The sequence below is a fragment of the Orussus abietinus genome, unplaced genomic scaffold (genome assembly GCF_000612105.2).
Source record: "Orussus abietinus isolate OABI.00-Male unplaced genomic scaffold, Oabi_2.0 scaffold73, whole genome shotgun sequence".
In the NCBI taxonomy this organism is placed as follows: Eukaryota; Metazoa; Arthropoda; class Insecta; order Hymenoptera; family Orussidae; genus Orussus; species Orussus abietinus.
In genome coordinates, this window is record NW_019394248.1 from 112550 (window position 1) to 132502 (window position 19953).

General features: G+C 56.5%; 1 protein-coding gene across 2 annotated transcripts in view; it reads right to left on the reverse strand.

Annotated features, from left to right (window-relative positions):
• Positions 1–19953, reverse strand: part of LOC105695163 (nuclear receptor subfamily 2 group F member 1-A) — a 51208-nt gene that overhangs the window by 19913 nt on the left and 11342 nt on the right. For both annotated transcript variants that reach the window (XM_012416516.1, XM_012416506.1), the window contains exon 3: positions 8131–8682. In XM_012416516.1, coding sequence (XP_012271939.1) covers positions 8131–8682 — 552 coding nt within the window. The remainder of the gene's footprint in view (positions 1–8130; positions 8683–19953) is intronic.

Below are 19953 nucleotides of genomic sequence, written 5' to 3' on the forward strand. Positions count from 1 at the left end.
TGAGGGGGCCGGGGGTCAAATAATCCGGTTAGTCCGTTCCCGCTGACCAGTGGGGTGAAGTATGGAAATGAAGGGCATTCATTGTACAGTGGCTACAGCGCATCCCTGGAAACGAGCAGCCACCCCTTCCCCTCCCCCATCTGCATACGGGGTTTCGACCGTTCTCTTCCCCCGACCCCCTCACCCCCTCGATCCTTCCACATCGTACGAGTGGCTCTCTCACAATTAGCTAACGAGCAGTTGACACAACTTATCAAATCATATCGCGTGACGTACCTCGGACACGGCGTCGCGTTTAATTATATGCAGAGACCCCGCGACACTTTTCGTTTGCGATTCGCCGCATACCCCTCTCCTCCTTCCCTCCCCCCGTTGCGAAAAAAGAAAGTCAAACCGCAAGATTTTCCAGCTTGGAAAAGAGTGAGTCTATCCGCAGCGGGTTTTTCTTCCGAATTTTCGTTTTCCCCTCGATCCGCCGCGAGTTGAATTAATTCGATTAATCGAGCGATCCTCGCTACGCGTAATCGGGCCGCGGAATGCCGCGGAACAACCGCCGCGGTGTGTCGGAAACCGCAGCGGAAACCGGCCGTCACTCGAGGGGTGCCGGAGAGAGACGGGGATAGGGGAGATACGCGGGAGGGAGTGAGAAACGCATGCGGAAACAAAGAGATAAAGAGGGGGGCCGGGGCGGGGGAAGGGGCAAGTGGCAAGGGGTTATAACATAATTGTATTAGGCGAGCAGGGGCCGCGAACAACGAGGGGGACTGCGCCGTGAAATTAATGCCCTTGGCTTATCAGCGGGCTGACACTTCACCGCTAAAAGTCCCCCCTGCGTAACCGCAGCGGCGTAGGCCCGCGCGCGGATTCGGGGGACGGTGTCGGAATTACCGGGCGAGCAAATCATTTCGCGAGTGTACATGCCTGGGTACTTCGATACAGACTCTGGACCAGTTTACGGCGCGTAGTGATTTTTCTGAGCCCATGGCGTTTAATAAGGGCTAGAGAGAGATAAGAGAGTTATCGATAAGCCTGAGATGGATTCGTATCGACCAGGCCAAGTAACTAAAATAATTACCTTAAATAGTTGCAGCGAGTACGAAATAAAAAGAAACTATAAGAGGGAGATAAATCCAGGATACGGTTAGAGAGTCAGGAGAGGGACGAATCCGGTCGCTCGCTCGATTTGGAGCGTACCTCGAGGTACACCTTGAAGTACACTTCGAAGTACACCTCGAAGTACACTTCGAAGTGTCCGGCCAGGAGGCGCAAACACGTCGACGGCGGAGACGAGCGTTTGGGCAGGCTCTTAATGAGGGCCCTATTAGGAAGCAACAGCCGATCGCGCCGGGGTAAACGGGATTAATTAAACCGCCGGTCTCGAAGAGGTCCGAGCCGGACGGAATTCCGTCCCCGCGGGTAGAAGATCGCACAACAGGACCGCTGTTCGTTCCGCGCCCCCCCGCGGAGCGATAGCGAGTCCTTGCTACGGAACAGACCGATCTTTTGTCCCGCATGCGGAACGCGGACCACCGATTCCGTGGAAGACGGAAAAGAAACGCATTATCCTCCGTTTCATACCCTGAATCGTGCGTGTATACGCATTGATAAAAAAGTTAATAAACTAGAAATTATTGAAAGGCGTCGAGACGGCAAATTTCCGCAAAGGGGCGTCCTCGGAATTCGACGAGTCGAAGGAAGACCGACCGAGGGTGCGAGAGCGAGAGAGAGAGACGAGGGGAGATCAGTCACGGACACGCGGGACGCCGATTGGCGGGATGTCCCGGAACTCCCGCGGGATCCCCTCGCGGGCGCCGGGGGATGCTGAGTCACATCCCGGTCCACCCCCCCGGATATATACACGGCGTGTCACCCCGAATATTATCCGCGCGGGCCCTGACAGCGCAATCTGCGAGCGCGCGATATTGTCCCCTCCGCCGCACGCCGGCATCTGCGGCCGCGAGGAATGTTACGCGCGTATTTATACCCTCCGTCGATCGCCCCCCTCCCCGCGCCCCTCCCGTTGCATCCCGCGAGGGGACGCGCGACGCCCGATGATTACCGTCTAACGAAAACAATCACCGCGCCCCCTGCCCCCAAGGGTGGACTCGACATTTTCCGACACACCTACACGTCAAAATGCATCGACATCCATTAAGGTATTCCGAAAGGATCATACATCGAAACGTGAAAATAATTAGAAAAAATGTTTCCAAACTGGTACGTTGGTACTGGTACACGAGACCTCTTTGACGCGCTTTCATGTAACCTTAAAGCACCGACAAAAGTAAGAACAATTCGCGTAAAAATCGGGCATTCTCGACTACTGGCATCGCGTACCAAAAAAAAAAAAAAAAAGGAAGGGAAAGAAGCGAGAGGTGTTACTCGCATTTTTGTTCAGCCCGACTTCAAAGACACCAAAGTGTCGTTTATTTTCGCCACTCTTGTTTCCTTTACGCGAGGTGTTTTTTTTTTTCACCACTCTTTGAGGGGTATATCGGGCCGGGGGTGGGGGGAAGGGGGCGCCTCTCTATTGCCTAGATTCGGCGTCGACAGCCGCGGGGAGCTTTTATTTACGCGCAGGCGTGTTTTATGGCCGCCGTTTGACGGAGGGTGCGCTAAATAACGAAGCGCATCGCTGCGCCTGCCCCCGGCGCGTTCCCCGCCTATGTAAAAATAGCGTCGCTATCGGAATTCCAACAATTGGTCGGCCGCTAGGTGGCGGGAGCGAGAGGGACGAAGAGGGAGGATATACTCGGGTCGGGCGCGATACTTGCGGCCGATCTTATTATTAGAACAAAGAGTCCAAGCCGGGAAAAATCGACCTCTCGAATTCGGCCTCGGCCATTTATTTCGAGGCTCCCTGTCGCCGTCCCTTAAAAGCTTCGCCCAGAAATTCGGATTCGAGGGAATGCTCGCGAGCTCGACCCCTTGCCAGGGGGTCACGACGACGCCGAGAAAGAGGCGTCGGAGAGGTCTCCTTTATAGTTAATTAAAAAATATGTTATAGACAATGAAATTTCATGGGTGTCAGGCCCTTCCTTGAAGCCGCCATACTTCATAACCTCGATCTCAAGGGGGGTGCGGGAAGCGCGTAGCACCGTTTACACGATTTGCTCGCCGAGATACGTCGGCGGTTCCTTAGCGTCCCGAGGGCGAACGCCGGGTCTTAAATTAGGAACAAATGCCCGTTTAGATTTACGAGCGGTGCCAATTTACGTCCTTATTTACCGCGGCCTCCCTGCGTTTCCGCGGCCGCGGGTTCCGACGTCCCTCTTAAGTCCCCACGTCGAGGGGCATAAATCCCGGCGTCTTCCTCCAAGTTCGTCGCGACGCTCTTCGACCCCCCGCAAGTGTCGCGAGTGTCGAGCCCGCCCACCGGAGACGGGCCATCCCGGCGATGCGAATAAATTGATCGGCCATTAGAGAGGGTGGTTTCCTTTTTCCTCCTTTCCCGCGACGCTCGGGGCGTCGCTTTCGACGTTTCCGTTTCCTCTCCCCTGAAAGCCTCCGGAGGCGCCGAACGCCGCGGCGTTTCCTCGCGCGACGTCGAAGCGAGCGATAAAAAATATTTTTATTATACCCCGAGAGGGAGAGAAATGGCTGGATGTCGAAAAGAACCCGCGTTCTCGGGTTCTTGGCGTCGCGTGTCGCTTTGGAGCACATCGTTAGCGCACCGAGGGCGGGTCTCGGTGCTCTCCTTCTTTTTTCCCCCTTTTCTAGGAAACAGGTGAGCGGCGGCCATTCCGACGGTCCGCGCCTCGTTATTACGTCCCGCGGGAGCGTTTCTCCCGCGGCTCGTTACCCGCGAGGATGGAGACATTAACGGAAACGCAGCGGACGTTGGACGGCCCGCCGCGGGGAAACGGGCTCCAAGAGGAGCGGCAGATCCAGTTCCAGGGCCGCGCGAGTTCTTCGGCCCCGTTTCTCCCGTGGGGCCCGTGAACGTCGACTTCGAGAGCGGCTCTCGAAACTCGGCAGACTTTTCCGCCAAGTACGCGATTAAGAATAAATTCGATGATTTTAGTCGGGAATTTAATTAACCGATTTAAATCATCCCAGTCCCTCTCCCTGAGTTCCGCGCAAAGTACATACGCGCGAGTGATCGTAATCGCGATATAGGCGCGAATCGAATTTTTAGTCGTCATTTGGTCAGACCGAACGTTTATCCGACCTTCCGAGACTTGGGATCGAGGGTTCTCGCGTTTGCTTGAATGTTCAGGGGACGTCGAGAGGACGTAAAGAGGGACGAGGTCGGGTCGCGGCAGGATATGTCGATAAGGCCGGCATTGTCCGGCAGCCACGCGGTGGCCCCTGCCCACCCTTTAAACACCGCTGTTTATATTAAACTCCGGGGTTAATACCGTGGCTTACTCTAATACCGGGGCAACCCTTGCCCTGCGATATGCTGATAAGGAATATGCATACAGATAGAGGCGCACACCCCAAGACTCCTCGGAATTTCGCGGCTCCCCGTCGATGGCGATCCTCCACGAGAGGGCGGATTTACGCCGAGCACCCCTCGACCCGATACCACCTTTCAAAGACCCCCGGGTATTTCGGATTCAAAGGGTAAATTCCCTAGACCCTCCGTGCTCTCGAAATACCCATCGCTAAACGGTGGATAATTTTATCCAGACGGAGAAAAAAAAAAGAATGACCAGGGAAACCACAATTGTGGTAATCGTATCCCCTTAAAACCAGAAATCTTTAAGGCAGGCGTATCTGACGGATTTTTTTTTTCCTGCGTATACGCGCAATCTAAGTTACTCTTGCAGGGGATTTCGGGGACATCGACGGAGGAGGGGTCGTTATCGGGGTCGGGGGGCGATTCGCGGCCCCGGTGCGGGGGGTAAAGAGTAGAGATAATAAAATGAAAATGGGCGCACTCCGAGTCAAGGGTTGGCCACGCGACCCCGACCCCGACCCGGCTCGACGCAACAACGCGAGATAGAGAGCGCCAACGAGAGAGGGAGGGAGCAAGAGGGGGCAGGACGAACACCGGGGTTGCGAGTCGGGTTCACAGATAACACCCCGTGTCACGGCGCCACCCCCGGCGCGATGCATTGGCGCCGACACCGGCATTGTCCTCGGCCGGCGCTTGCGGAAAAACGACGAACTTTTGCGTTTACACCCCGATAAACGCACGCGAGTACTCGGACTAACGAGAAGCGTCCCGGTAATCCTGTACCGTGTTAAAGACTCAAATTATTCGGTCCACTCGGTTTGGAGAAATGTTTTATAAATATTTTGACGTTTCAATATATGCAGAATGACCTTCCACTAACTCTAAAAAAAATTCATCGTACCAAAGAAATAATTAGTTACTGACCGAAATAATTGTTATAGGAATTAGCAGAATACTTCATTTGTTCAACGAACGCTTTTCCTCCGGATGGAAGGATTACCATTGCACGCACGACCGTTATTTGCACGAGGAGTCACTTTTATGGAGCGGAATTCCAGCGTGGATTTAGCGATCAACGCGAAACGAGGAAAAGAGGGTCGCGTTTCGCGTAATCGCGGGAACGAGCGCGATTGAATTTCCGGCGTTTTGCGCGAGTTGCGGACGAGGTTAGGACTTCGCGCGTCGCGATTTCTCCACGCGGTCTCGACGTCCGCGAGGATCGATCGGCCCGGGAGGACAATCGAAACGGTTTCTCGGGTCCGCGGAGTAATCAGCGTCTATCACGCCGGCGTCCGGCAGCGTCGAGCCCTCCCGAGACATTTGTCAGTCAGTCGCGGAGGAACCGCGAGACCGCGGCCGCGTAATTGGCCCGCGGTCCGTCGACTTTTCCGCCGGCCGTGAGTCAGAAAAAGGGGGAACGATTTCAATACATGGCGTTCAGTCTCTTTTTACTACTTAGCGGACTCCACCCTGAACGTCCGGCGTCCCGACGCGTCCTCTTGACCCCTGTCAGGAATCCCGGGGGGCGGGAGAGGAGCGCGAAAAAAAAGGACTCTCCCGTCGTGAATCGAAGTATTTGCATGACGGGATTAACGTATAATTACTATTGACAGTGGCCGTCAGAGGGCCGACAGGTGTGGGGGTGTGCGGCGGACGTCGCGTCAGGTCCGGCTCTAGGCATGAATAGAGTGCACTGTCCGAATGCACCGAGTCACGGTGCATCGGAGCGGCTCGCGTCCTGGGGGAGCGAGAGAGACGGAGAGAGCCTCCAATCCGGGAAAAGGAAGGAAAAGGCGCGCAAGTAACGGCCCCGACGCGTTGCCTGCATTAATGATGCGGCGATATTTTATTAAACATCCGAGAGGGACGGTGCACTCGAGAGTGCAGTGGTTCCCAGCCTCCGATACCTGACGTGCACCTCTCCCTGTTCCATCGAGGTATCCACCTCAAGAGTCGTTAAAATATATCCCGTTAAAAATACCAGAATTCCGATTATTAAGGTGACACGAAAGGATGATTCTAAATATATTAAATCGTCAAAAAAAATCTTGAATCCACCGATCGATCGCATCGGCGATTTTTCAACGTCTCGCGGAAGGGGGCTGGAGAAACGGGGAATATTATTCTTTTTTCCTCGTTCACGGTGGGAGAGCAGGGAGCTTCCTTTTGCTCTTGTCGCGGATAAGGTGGAGCGCCTCGCGAGGAGGATTACCCTTAATTAGAGACAGCTGATTCGGATAGCGACCCGAATGCACGGGAAGGCGATACGCGCGTCGGTTGGGCAAGGCAAAAGGGAATTGCATCGCATGCCACATAATCGTGGGAGTGTTTCCCATCAAGATACACGTAGGTACCGCGCTCGCCGTAATGCCCTCTCGCGGCACGAAATATATCCACGCCGTGCACTTAGGCGCATGCACCGGGTGTCCGCGGAATGGGGCCCTTTAAAAATACATAAATCCTTTCCAAGAGAGTTGAAAATATTTTCATTCACCGGAGACAATATTGCGATTATCGAGGGCCACTCGACTATCCCCAGGTGGTTTATGTATTTTTTATAGAGAGAGAGAATACATTAATTTTAATTAGAAGGGTAGATAATTAAATCTCGTGTTCTAAAAATTTAAAAGAGTCTCGAATACATGGGAGAGAAAGGGTGAAGAAAATGGTCGTTTTTCGAAAATGAAGAGAATCGCCAATTCGAGTCTTCCGAGGAGTGCGGTCCACCGGGTATGCATCCACCGCGGTGGCGGCGGAGAGAAAGCCGCGGTGCGGCGAGTTAGACGCGGCCGACGACGCGCGGCTTCGCGGGAACAATTAGAGCCCGCTTGCGAGGGTGCAAATCCTGGGTCCCATGTTGTCGAAAATCCTCAAAATCCCGGAAACCTGGGCCAGAGGGGGGGACAAGGAAACGGGCGGAAAACCGTACCGGAGGTTGCCAGGCAAATCGCGGAGCGGCGTGGAACGGACCGATGGAGAACGAGTAAATAAATAAGTAAAACGGAAAAACAAGAGCGACTTAAGCCATGGTAACCCTAAAGAGAGGAGTTACGTCCCGAAGGGGGAGAGAGGGGTCCACGATGCGAGGTCCGGTCGGCCCCCTCTTGGGGAGGGTCGAGGGAATTCGGGGGAGAAAAAAAAAAGGAAGAACTCGGAAAGAAAGAGGGACCCCCGAGAATCGGGGCATTAGCATAACCTAACCCTGAACGCGTGCGCGGCCATATAGCACGGAAATAAATAGCCGGTCGCCGTATCTCTCCGGTTTAGCATAGAGACGGGGGAGAGGGAGAGAGAGAGAGAGAGAGGCCCTTTCTCTCGTGGCCTCTCGGTCCCTCGCGCGGGTGCGTGCACGCGTGCCCCGCGCGGCTCGGCCGCACCGCGCGATGGGCCGCGAGATAGGGCCCGGAGCGCCGCTCGAGATAGGCCGGACGCGAGGTTGTCATCGGAGGCACTGGCCATTGTCTAGGGACTTGGAACACCCTACGACTAGGGAACCGTTCTATATCTGCGCCGAGTCGCCCTAACCCCTGCCGAGACGGAAACGTATTCTCCGATCACAAACCACCCTCGATTTTGCGTATAAATTTCTTTACAGATGTTTTAACAATTTTCTATAAAAAAATGTAATTTCACATATAACGATTCCCCAAAAAACGTCGACGTTGACGCATGATCCCTTCCCCGGCAACACGCGACCGGTGATAAGTTAATCTTCAAAGACTCACCGGTGGTGAAGAGGACGATGGCCTTGAGGCAGGAGTACTCGGCCGAGTCCACGTGTAGAGCCTTGAGCTTCTCGACCTGCTCCTGGAAGATGCGGATGTGGTCCATGAAGGCGACCACGCGGTCGGCAGCCATGGGCGAGGCGTGTAGACCGGCAGCGGCCAGAAGGGGCGCCACGTGGAGCGGCATCGAGCACTGGCTGGCATTAAGGACGAATAGTTCGCTCCAGACTAGCCTGAGGAGCGCCACCTGATCCGTCACCTGGAGGTCCGGGAAGAAGGGGATGTTGCGAGCCCACTCGACGGCCGAGAAGAGGAGCCTGGCGGCCAGCTCGCAGATGTTATCGATGCCCATGATGTTGTTGGGCTGCATGCACTGACCGTACCGCGAGGTAGGGTAGGGCTCCGCCCTGAGGAGGAGGCTGATGTAGGACGAGAGGTACGAGTGGCCGTTGAGGCTGGCGCAGGCCACGGCGTCGCCGTTCGTCAGGGCGAACTGACCCTGGAGACCTGGCAACGCCGGCTGCGAGGGTGGCACTCGCCCCCTCTGGACCGCTGCAAGCAGATGGAGATCGAGGTTAGGTCTGCACGAGGTCGACGAAGTCTCCTGCACGGATTTTTTTCTCATACGAATAGACTCTTATGAAAAATTTGGCATTGTCGTAAATACGAGAATCGGATCCCAAGGGGCAAGAAATCGCGAGCGCTTCCTAGGGGAAGGTGCAAACGGACAAGTGCGCCGGGCAAGGTCGCTGCGCTTGATCTCCACGAGGCGCGCGCCCACGTCCCAACGGGCGTTTCGCGGGTAAATCTCGAGATCGAGACGAGAGAGAAGGGAGAGATGAAGGGGAGAGAATCGTTTATTACGGCCCAAGAACTCGGCTCCCTTTGGGTCAGGCTCTGAATTACAGAGCGAGTCGAATTCTGGGTACGATCCCGGCGCGCAAATAGGGAGACCCGACGCGAAGATAGAGCAAGGTATTAAGAGATTCAGGTGTTACGAAAGTGCCATTTATGTATAAATAAAAAAATCATAATGTTTACGACACCTTTCTCCAAACCAGGTGCTCCGAATAATTTGAAACTGCAATATCTTATCGGCACCTCAAAGTTATAATAATAAAGAGACAGTGATCGTTGCATAACGACAGCTCGCTATATCCGATTCCTGAATAATTCAAGAAAGGATAGAAGGCCGACACCTGGCCGCGAGCGTTCTCCGAGGGTCTCCCGGATGCGGCTGGGCCGTGCCGGCTACGGGACGTTTCGGCGGGTCGCGGCTCCGGAGCGGAGCCGGAGAGAGGCGGCGAGGGAGCGAGACGGAGTGCGGAGGACGGAGACGGAGGTTCCTCTCGAGAGGAGGCGCCCCGCTGGGAAGCGGTGAATTCCAACCTCCGCCCCGCAGCTAACGAACGGACGGTCCGACCGCGTCTCCTTGCGTCTCCCTCTATCCCCGCGACCGGGGATAGCGGCGTCTCTCTCTTGCCTGGATATCTCGCCGTGCCCTTTGCGCGCTCCGGTCCCCCTCGGAGACGCGTACCCGGGCCGCCTATTTACCTCCGTATGTGCGCGAGCGCACCATTCCGCTTTAACGAAGCCGACGAAATATATCCTACCGACGTATATACCTCTACATATCTACGTACATTGCACGAGAATAGGGGAAAAAAAAAAAAAGTAAAAAGTGAATCCCCCGTGCAGGGTAACTCACGGGTCACTGGGACGAGGCGGGCTCCCTCCTCCGCAATCGCCGAGACGGTCCTAATTCGTCGCGCGCCGCGCGCGGAGTGTCGGGGATGCGGGTCCTCGCCTTCTTTTATACCCCCGCCTCGGGCAGCGTCGCGGGGGAGGGGCGGCAGCGGCGGCGGCGAGGGGGATCACACAATGACGCGTAGGTGACACGCGAAATGAGATAAACTTGTTCGGGAACATGCGGGTGAGCTTGTCCAGATCGTGAGATACCCCGATGATTCATTGACATGGTCCCGCGTGCCTCCGCTCCCCTCGCCCCCCCGCCGCCACTCGTCCCCTCGTTCGTCTTACTTCACCGGCCCTCCACTTTTCGGGAACGTCGACTCGAGAGCTCCGTTAAGAAGCGGAGACGCATGGAGCACGCGACCCCCTTCGAATTTTCCCGAGATTTAAGGTTAAGTGAAACACATCGAGAAATTTCCCCGTATGACATATTAATTCCCATTCGACTCGGGGAAAAAATGACGCGACGGTAGTCGTTACCCCCTTTCGTCGTTAATTTCCGAGATTTCTTGGGAACGCCCCCCTCTCCCCTTTTCATGGGGTCTTCCCTTCTCCCTCGGGATCCTGGCACGACTCTCGGCGATGCAACTGCACCGGCGCTCCTGGAGAGGCGAAATTAGCATGATGCGGCTCTCGATAGTACCGGCCTACGCCACGGCGAGGTTAACGTGTACGGTATGCAGATTCGGTACCGTTACGCCGGTGTATCCTACCGAGCGTGTGGTTGGGCGCGCACACGTGCAGCGCGCGGAGCCGCACGCTCGTTCGGTCAACCGAACGGAGTGACGTCGCCGCGGCACCGGTACTTCGTGCTCGCGGCGCGGCGCCGCGTTTTCCGGATGTCCTTTAAGGTGAGGTGAAACCTCAGAGCAGCCGACTCGAGTATTCGAGTCTATTTGAGTCAGTCAATGATTCATTGAATTAAGAAAATATTTCTTTGGTCCAATGACATTTCTTATTTAGGGCGACTAACCGGAATCGAAAGATCCTCTAATGTAGATATTATATATTCCCGAAATATATGTATTCCTTTAAATTTATTTCCGTAAATTATTGGGCCAGATCTTCGGATGAGAACCCCGGGGGCGGACGAGCCGAGGTGGATCGCGTGGCCTCAGTCGGGCCCGGGGAGCCCCAGGACGTAGATCGATGATCCGCTTGCGGGAAAGATGCGAGCTGTCGCTTTCTTGCGTAGGTACTTCGGCGCGCGTGTAGAGGGCCGCGAGAGCGCGCCGAGGCCGGCGTCCTTTGGGCGGCCGCGCGGCACAATGAGCCCCTGCAGGGCCCCCCGGACCCCGGCGTCCCGGCGTCGGGCATCGCTCACAATAATTACAAACACCGAAAGTGACGATCAATCTTGTATTCCGCGGCCGTCCCGGTAATAAACGGATTTCGACAGAGCCAATCGCGAGCCAATCGCGAGCCGGGGATCCCGCGGCGCTCATTTTAAATGCTAATCCCCCGGAGGCGAACGATCGAGTCTTCCCCGGGGATGCAGCGACTGGGAAAGCCTCCGAAAAGAAATTGGGAAAAGTTTAAAAAGAAAGGAAATATTCACGTGGACGTTACAAATAAATTAAAGAATCCTGATCGAATGAACCTTCCGGATTTAATTTCCGTCGGTCTTCACTTGTTCGAATTAACAAAGTATTTCCTCGGTTCAATGAATTATTTTTCTCAGCGTAAGTAACCAAGAACCGATACGAGGCTCGCTCTTCCAGGTCGAGTTTCTCTCGCGGGCCCGCAGGAAGATCGTGACGCGCCGCGTCGGAGCGTCGCGGCGCCGAGGCCGCGATTCCCGTAACGAGGTCCCATAAACGTCGCCTCCTCGAAAGGTGCCAGCGGAAAAATACGCCGCGTCCCGTGGCAGTGCGGCGACCGAGCCCACGACGCCCATAAATAATTCCAGCGCGAGCGATTAAAAAGAAATTCCTTACACCTGGACGCCGCGACGCCTCGACGCCGAAAGGTATTCGGAATTTATTCCCTCCCCTTCCCCTCCCGCCCATCGACGTCGTCTTCGAAGCGATTAACCGTTATCGCGGATTTGCATAAACTCGAGTCTCGCGGAGTCCCGATAAGTCCTCCACCGGGGAGGGGAAGAATTTTTCAAAAAACGAAAAAGTTAATATTAAAATTCGATTTCCCGAGGATCCATTCGCGTCGAGCGTCGCGATAACATCCAATACACTTTTACCCAGAAAAAGAAGGAAAAAAATCGAGATCGAGAAGAAAGACCCGGTAGGGACGAATAAGCGGAGCAGCGGGGTCCGGAAGCGAAAGGAGCGTCGCGGCGGCGCGGATCCCTCGGAGAGAGCGTCGAGCCGATCGCGGATCGTAGGCGACGCGGATTTATGGCGCGCAGAGCACGAAGGCGCAGCGAGCGAACACCGAGGGATCGAGCCTCGCAACCGAACGAATTTTGCGCAACCCCCCCTAGAGGTACCGCGCGATCGTTCGTTAAGTCGATCTTAATTCAGCGGGTAATCTCCTGGATCGGCGATTAACTTCGCTCGAGGCATCTGGAACGGACCGGCCGATCGCGCGAAAGTCGGTTCCGTCCGCGTTCCGCGCCTCCCACTCGACGGGCGCTCTAACGAGAGGGATTCTCGAGTCCTCGAGAGGAGAGATCGGGACCCTCCACCTACGGTTTCTCTGGGACGACCTACATGGACCATGGGTCAACGGGCCAATGGCTGCACCGACCGGTGACACCTGCTCGAGTCTATCCGAGCCTAAGGAACGGTGGTCTATATTTTTTTTTTTCAATCCGTCACCTCAAAAATTCTCAAAAATCCGGAGATTAAGTATCGGAGCGAGGGTCGAACGGATATGCTCTAGTTTCTAGGGATGAGGAAGATCGGCCCCGATTTCGGTCTCGCAAAGACCGCAAGACAGATTTTGTCGGTCCCTCCTCGCTTCCGGCCGGACCAGCGCGATCGGCGCGGTTCCAGCGTGGCAATTACAAATTCGAGCCGAGCCGAGCCGAGCCGAGCCGTCCGAGCGGAGAGTTACGAGCGTCCACGGCGGGGTCGGCTCTTCCCATCATTAACGTCTTCGGGCCGGGGCCCGTCGTGCCACGTAGGTGTTTATTTATCGAGCCCCCCTCCCGGCCGGGAAATTAACCGCCGACCTATTAATTTCCCCCACCGATGGTCGCGCGACCACTAATTATCGCGTTTTTACATAATCCGAATTACCGCGGGCAATTAGTCGGCGACCCATTAGTCTTACCTCTCGCGTGCGCCCTCGCGGAATCCCGAAAGAGGGACCCGAAAGGTCCCCTGGACCCAGGGGGGGCGGGCCCCCCACGCGCGCCGCTTAATGGGACTTTAATGGGACCGATAACTCGTTAAGCAGGGAAATTGGCCGCTCTACGAACTAATTTCCATTTTTTTTTTCCTTCGACCGATTATCGGTCGATCCGACTCTTGGCCGGATGTGGTGCGCATCGACAATCGGGCGGAAATAGTCGCGAGCAACCTTGACACCAAGTCGGTTCCCACGACCCCTCTCCGATAATGGCGCATGAATTCCCGATGTTTTTACGCGGTTCCAGCAAACGCGATCAATTGTTCCATTAGGCCGGTTAACGAAGACGGACGCGTCCGCCTTTGGCTCGAAACGCCGATCCAGAAAATCGGACACGAAGACTAAATGTCCAAATGACCATTTCACATCACCTTAAGGTGTTTCAAAACCCAAGAACTCGAAACGTTAACAAGGGTAGTTCGTTAAACACGGGTCAGGGCCTAGGAGCGACGAAATCATTGTCGCAATGGAAAAATCTAGGACCGCTCGAGTCATCCAGGCCCGGGGCCTTAGGGCCCATTCGAGGGGCCTGACGCAACGCGTCGAGGAAATGCCTGCGTCTCATGGTCGGCGCGACGTGCGCCGTGCCTCGAAAAAAATATTCAAGAAAGGGGGGAGGAGGAGGAGGAGGAAAAAAATCTGGGCACCAAACGGCGAACTTTCACGATTTACCGTAAACCGGGACGAAGAGAGAGAAGGAAGACGCTCTCAAACGAGTCGCCTACGTGCTCTTCGGAATTCGGCTGGAGTCTCTTCCTATCGGAGAGGAAAGATTTCGGCGTTAACGGGAGTCAGTTATCTCTTATATTTCCCTTTTATCCGTAATAAAGTGCGTCTCGAATTCCAAAGATTCCAGGCTAGGCGGAGAGGTGTCTCGTTAGGCCCATTTCTGGGAGCGGGCGGATGCAGGGGGCTTAGGTGGGGTGCGGTCGAGATGCACCGCTGGGAGAGCAGGTGCATCGATGCGGAGGCGCGGCTTCCCTCGAGCGGAGGAATTTCGCGCGGCCGAGCCGGAAGCGCGACTTCTTACGTCACGCGTTTATAAATACGCGGGAGTGACGCAACGGAGGAGGAGCCAGGACGAGGGATCGCCTCCGGCGGCTGCGCGGGTCCGCTCGAGGACGAGGTCCGAGGTGAGGCCCGGACGAGGGTCCCTCGGGCCCCGCCGGATCGGGCCCGCGGGCCCATCGCCCAAACCGGCGATTATGCCGCGGCCTTTTCGCGCGGTTTCTCGCCGTCTCATCCCTCGAGGAGCTCTTTTCGCCGAGGAATTTATTTCTGCGATAAATGTTGGGCCCCGGGGCCCAAACCTGCGATTATTCCGACTAACCTCCGGGGGTGAGGCGTCATCGATCGGAGGTTTTCGCGCGGTTTCTTGCGATCTCGTCCCTCGACGAGTTCTTACCGGGGAATTAATTTCCGCGATCCAAGCGGGGCCCAACGGGTCGATCAGCGAGGTCCGAGTGGGCCCAGGGGTCCCTCGCGAAGGCGTCGAGGAGCACCTGCGAACGCGGGGCGTCCGCGGGAGGGCCGCCGGGGGAATAACTGGTATTAATACGTCACGTAATTGCCGTGCGAGAATCCGGCCCGTCTGGGCCCGGGCCGCGCGGCCGAGTCGGGCCGTTTCCACCCGTGCCGAGCCGAGCCGCTCGGGGCGATGCTTCCGTTCCGAGCCATTATGATAATTTCGAGGGAAAGGATGGTTACCGGCCGCCGCACTCCCCCCGCCCTGTTGGGCCCGACGCGAGATCCCGCGGGAAACCTCCTCCAAATGCAGCCGCGACAGTGGAATCGTACTTGAAATTCATCCCGAACATCTTCTACTTAAAATCTACCCCGAGGCCCCACAATACATCACGATCACTCGGGGCCCGTTTGGGCCCGATCCCAAAATCCGAGAGAAACTCCTTCAAAGAGTAGTCGCCCTAGTAAAGTCAGACTTTAAATTCGTACCAAACACCTTTCCAGAAATCCCGGGAGAATCCACCCTAGGACCCCATAAGACGTCGGTCTCGTGTGCGCGATCGATCGGCCTTCCATCGGACCCGCCGCGGACGGGAAGGGTCGGAGGAGGTTACAAGGTTACACTTGTCCAGAACGGACCGCCGAGTTGGCGGGCCCGCCTAAGATTCCCACGGTGTCCGCCGGCGCGAGAGAGGAGGCGAAGAGGTTCTCTCGCATGCCACGCTATGCTATGCGAGCAACATTAACGTTGAGGCAGGCGGTCGAGGGGGAGGGGACCCGGGGGGCCCATGGGGCCCACGGGGTCCGAGTGGGGATCAGGGAGGTGGGACCACGCAACGATCGTACGCGCCGTTATTAATATCTGCTTTCGTTCTCCTTCGAGCCGCGATTCATCCCCCGTTACCAAACTGCTATTCCGCCACCTTCGCCGCCTACCCCGTCGTTCGCTCAAATTGACACGAAAGGGTCATTCTAAATACATAAAAACGCCAAAATTTCTAAAACTTGTCTCGGATGAATACACTTTTTTTTTTTTAAATAAATGAAATTCACTGGCATCGCGTTCTTCGAGGGTTAAAACGTGACGAGGGAGTACCTCGGGACGTAAGGATCGAAGGTGCTCGATCGCGGACACGGCTAGATCTCGATCTCGCGAAGGCGAGTCATTCTAACCTCGACGCAGTCACGGCGCATTGGAATGGAATCGAGAGGGCAGCAATTACCGCGGGACCGATGCAAATAGTGTAACAGCCGTTAACCGCAGAAGCGTGGAACCCACCTGGGCTGAACCAGTCCGAGGTGGACGTGGGCAGACGCGTATACCTGTCTCCGTAGCACTTCCCTCGTGCGCGCGCACCCTTTTCGCGCGAATGTGACCAATTACTGGACGCGTCCCCACTATTTCTATTTTCCGTCGATTTTCCCGCGATCGGCGGAAAGAGCGACTCCTTTGCGTCCTCGGGATATCGGTATCGATGTCGCGACAGGACGCACGCGGCCACGGGATGGGGTAAGGTCGAAAGGCGTCGCGACGCCGGCGCGACATCGTTGCAGGTGTCAAAGCGGAACGCCCAGGCGGTGCGCCCATTAAACCGGAAACCCGAGAATCCCGGAGCGGATGAGCCGCGAGGGAAACGCGACGTCGACTGGCGTGACTATCGGGTGGTGCCGACGTTGACGAGAAAAGCACCGAAAAACGGGGAGGAATTAAGGCCCCGCGATTCCGCCGCGCGGAAAGTAGCGCCGGCGAGCGCGGAACGCAGTCGCGCGGCCGTAAGTAGGATATGCCTACTTAGTATCGGGCTGGCCGCGTTTTACCGGTGAACTTTCACATTCTGATTGTACGGGCCCCGAGCTCCGTCGTTGGGCCCCACGGCGAGCGGGCCCCGAGAGGTCGGTCCGTTTACCGACCTGGAAGGCTCGGAAATGGCCCATTATTTCCCCCTAGGGAAACGCGGAATTCCGTCGAATCGACCGACATCGACTCGATAAGGCTACTAAATAATTTATAGACTCCCGCTCGCCGCGGATTATCTCTTCCGAGGGTCCCAGCGTTTTGGGCCCGGTCCCGGATTTCCTTCCGGAAGTCCGTCGGGCCCCGGAGAGGGCTCGGAATCCGAGGAATTCAAGAGGAGTCGATTCCGCGCGAGTGGTCCATCCGTCACGGGGCCAGTCGGGGCCCGCGGCGTCGCGCGTTTTCCGCCGCGTCTCCGCCGCGCGCGCGGGTCCCGCCTCTCGTCTCGCGCCTCGCATCAGTCAACTTCCCTATATTTACCCGTATAATCTCTTTCCGTGCATTAAAATACAAAGTAGCGCATTACCATGACAAAACTGACGGGTCAAGAGGGCCTGACACCGTCCGAAGGGGGATTACAATCGGTCGCGGTCGATGCATATTCAGCGGTGCAAGGTCTTCCCCGCGGAATATTCTCTCCCCCCTCGTCCCTCGTCTTCCGTGCGAACGAGCGACGGGCCCCGCCTGGACAGAGCCTTAAGGTGAAGTGAAACACCTCGAGAAATTTGATCTAAGTCGTTAAAAAAGATTCTTCCAAATACCGACAGCTTCGGGGTAAATACAATATTTTTTTTTTCTCGACAAATTTCATTTTTCGGTTTGGAGAAATGTTTGTTAAATCTACTTTGACTTTCTGGTATATATGGAATAACCCTTTCATATCACCTTAAGTCCCCGTATTCTGGGCCTCACGGACTCGCCTACTAGGAGGGGGATCGCGATAAGCGGCAAGCGAAAATCGAAAAATGGGACCGAGGGGGTTTTAACGAGTCGGAGACTCGAAATCCGCGGAAACCGGATGCGGGACTCGGGGCCGGATTGCGGATCATTTCCCGGGCCCCGAGGAAGGGCCCCCGCTAATTGATTAAAGTCACGATCCGACCCTTCCCGTAATATCGGCAATCTCCGTCGGGGGGTCCGGCCCCCCTGCCCCCTCCCGCTTTCTCGACCGTTCCGGATAACAATACCTAATTTCGGTTAATACGCCCGTAATGGCCGCACCGAGTCAAACACCCGCTACGGAATTCTAATTGCTATCGCTAACTATTGCGGCTCTCTTTTTCCGCTGCCCCCCTCGCTCTCTCCGCGGCGGAATCGCTCGTCGCTCTCGCTCGCCTCGGGGGTGGTCGCCGCGGCGGACGCCGCGAGGGAGCGAGAGAGGCGATCGCTCGCGATCGCGATAATCGCGAGTTATCTTCCGCGAGGGGTGAGGCACGGGGACCGGGAACACGACGAGGTCGGGTCCGGTGGGCCCTAGGGCCCGCGGATCCGGCCCAAAGGAGGGGGGACGATATACGCCAAAGAATGACCGAGTGCCCGTAATAATTCAATTCCTTTTCGCGGTAAACGTCAACGTTTGACGCGGATACTTGTATCAATAAAAATATATGGCACGCCGTATATGAATGAAAAAAAAAAAAAAAATTTTTTTTATATAAGATTGCGTTTCATGAAAATCTTTAAATTCATAATAAAAATCGGTTCGTACTCGCGACAAAGGAAACGAGGATTTCTTCGGGAGTCCCGCCGTTTAACGTCCGACTTCCTTTCGCAACCTGCGACGAGATCATTTAGCGTTCCCGCCGACGCGCGTCCTTCGAGCCGAGCCGAGCCGGGTCGGGCCGACTCGCGTTCTCCGGGGCACGGTTCGGTGGTTCGATTCAGACTGATACGAGGTTGTGCAACGGCCCCTCGTAATTATAACGGGCGTGCACGGGTCATTTGATAATGACTTTCTGAATGCAGGTCTCGCCGGCGCAGAAATGAGGGTTATTTGCTCAAGGGGGCCCCCCCTGCCCCGCGCGTTTCCCGGGGCCTTTTTGCGGGTCCCGAACGCTCGCCGGGAAATCACTCCCCCCTTTCGCGTTTCCAGAATCCGAGATTACCCTGCGATTGCGGGGGAAACGGAGCGTCTCGGCCGCGGCGGATCGCGTGTGCCTAACCTAGGGGGGGCCGCACATCGCGGAAACCTCGCGTGCCCGGGCTCCCTTCCACGGGGAAATTCTGGGCTCCATGGAAAGGGGGGGGTAAAAAAAAAATGAAGAGGTATATCCGAGTTATCGCGACGAGACCACCGATGGGTCCTGGCTGGGGGGATTTCTCTCGCGAATCGCGGGCCCCCCGTTGGAGGGGGCAATTAAGGCTTAATTAAATCGAGCGGCTTCCTAGATTTCCGTAATCACCGCGGACAGTATCTGCGAGGGGTAATCTCGGGCGCATCCTGTCTGGCTGCGGGGCCCGAGGAGGCCCCTTCCTTCCGCGGGCCCCGGGCCCCGAGCCCCGGGCCCCGGCTAAGGTCATGCACCCCGCTGACCTCGGACCACCGTCTCCTCCGCCCCCGCCCCCTGGCCGGTCGGCCTCCCTTCCCGGCTCGTCCCTCTCTGGGCCCTGGGCCCCGGGCCCCCCGGGCCCCTCGGGCCCCTCGGGCCCCAGACGTCCGGCCAGCGTCTCCTCGTTTCCTCGCCGACTCGACGGCCGATCCTCTCGTTTCGCGGGGCCTTCTCGCGTGCCTCGGCTCGACTCGACTCGACTCGGCTCGGCTCGGCTCGGCTCGAATTATTATCAAACGCGCGGTCGCAGGGCCTTATAATGGGCGGATGTCGCCGTGACACGGCCGGCACGGGAGGGAAAAAAGAGGAAGAGGGAAACGGGCCTCGAGTGGCGCCTGTGGGAAACTCGAGTCCGGGCATTTCGCGGACCCGGGACTGGGCCCCTCGCGTGTCGCGGGAGTCGCGACACCGGATAAGGCCCATCTTGCTCTCTGCATTTTCGCGGAATCCCGGGGGCGCCTCCTCGAGGAGTCAAAGGGACTTTCGAGGGAAGTCGAGAAAATTGGGCCCGGTCCTGCCTCCAGGCCCTTGACGAAATATTTATATAACTTTTCTCCAAACCGGTGGCATCGAATAATTTTCAAGCTTCAACCCGTGCTTATATATAACCCGTACACGTTTGAACGATCGACACCTCGGATGCCACTTTCACATCCCCTCGAAAAGAATGAAAGTGTGAGAGAAGTCATGGACTCGTCGGGCCCGATTTTCTGCCCTCGCGCGCAGGGGCCCGATAGGGCCCAGAAATGGGGTCTCGTCGCGGCGACACTGGGCTCGTGATATATCCGAGCCCGGCGTGCCCAACTTAAACAAGGTCAGATTTTATCGCGCCGCGAAGAACCGCGGCCGGAGTGGCGGGATAGAAAAAGAGAGAACGACGCGGGGAAGGAGGGGAGCGAGAGAGAGGGCCTAGGTAACGAGGCCGAGCGAGCAGGAGAGGCGTGAGAACCT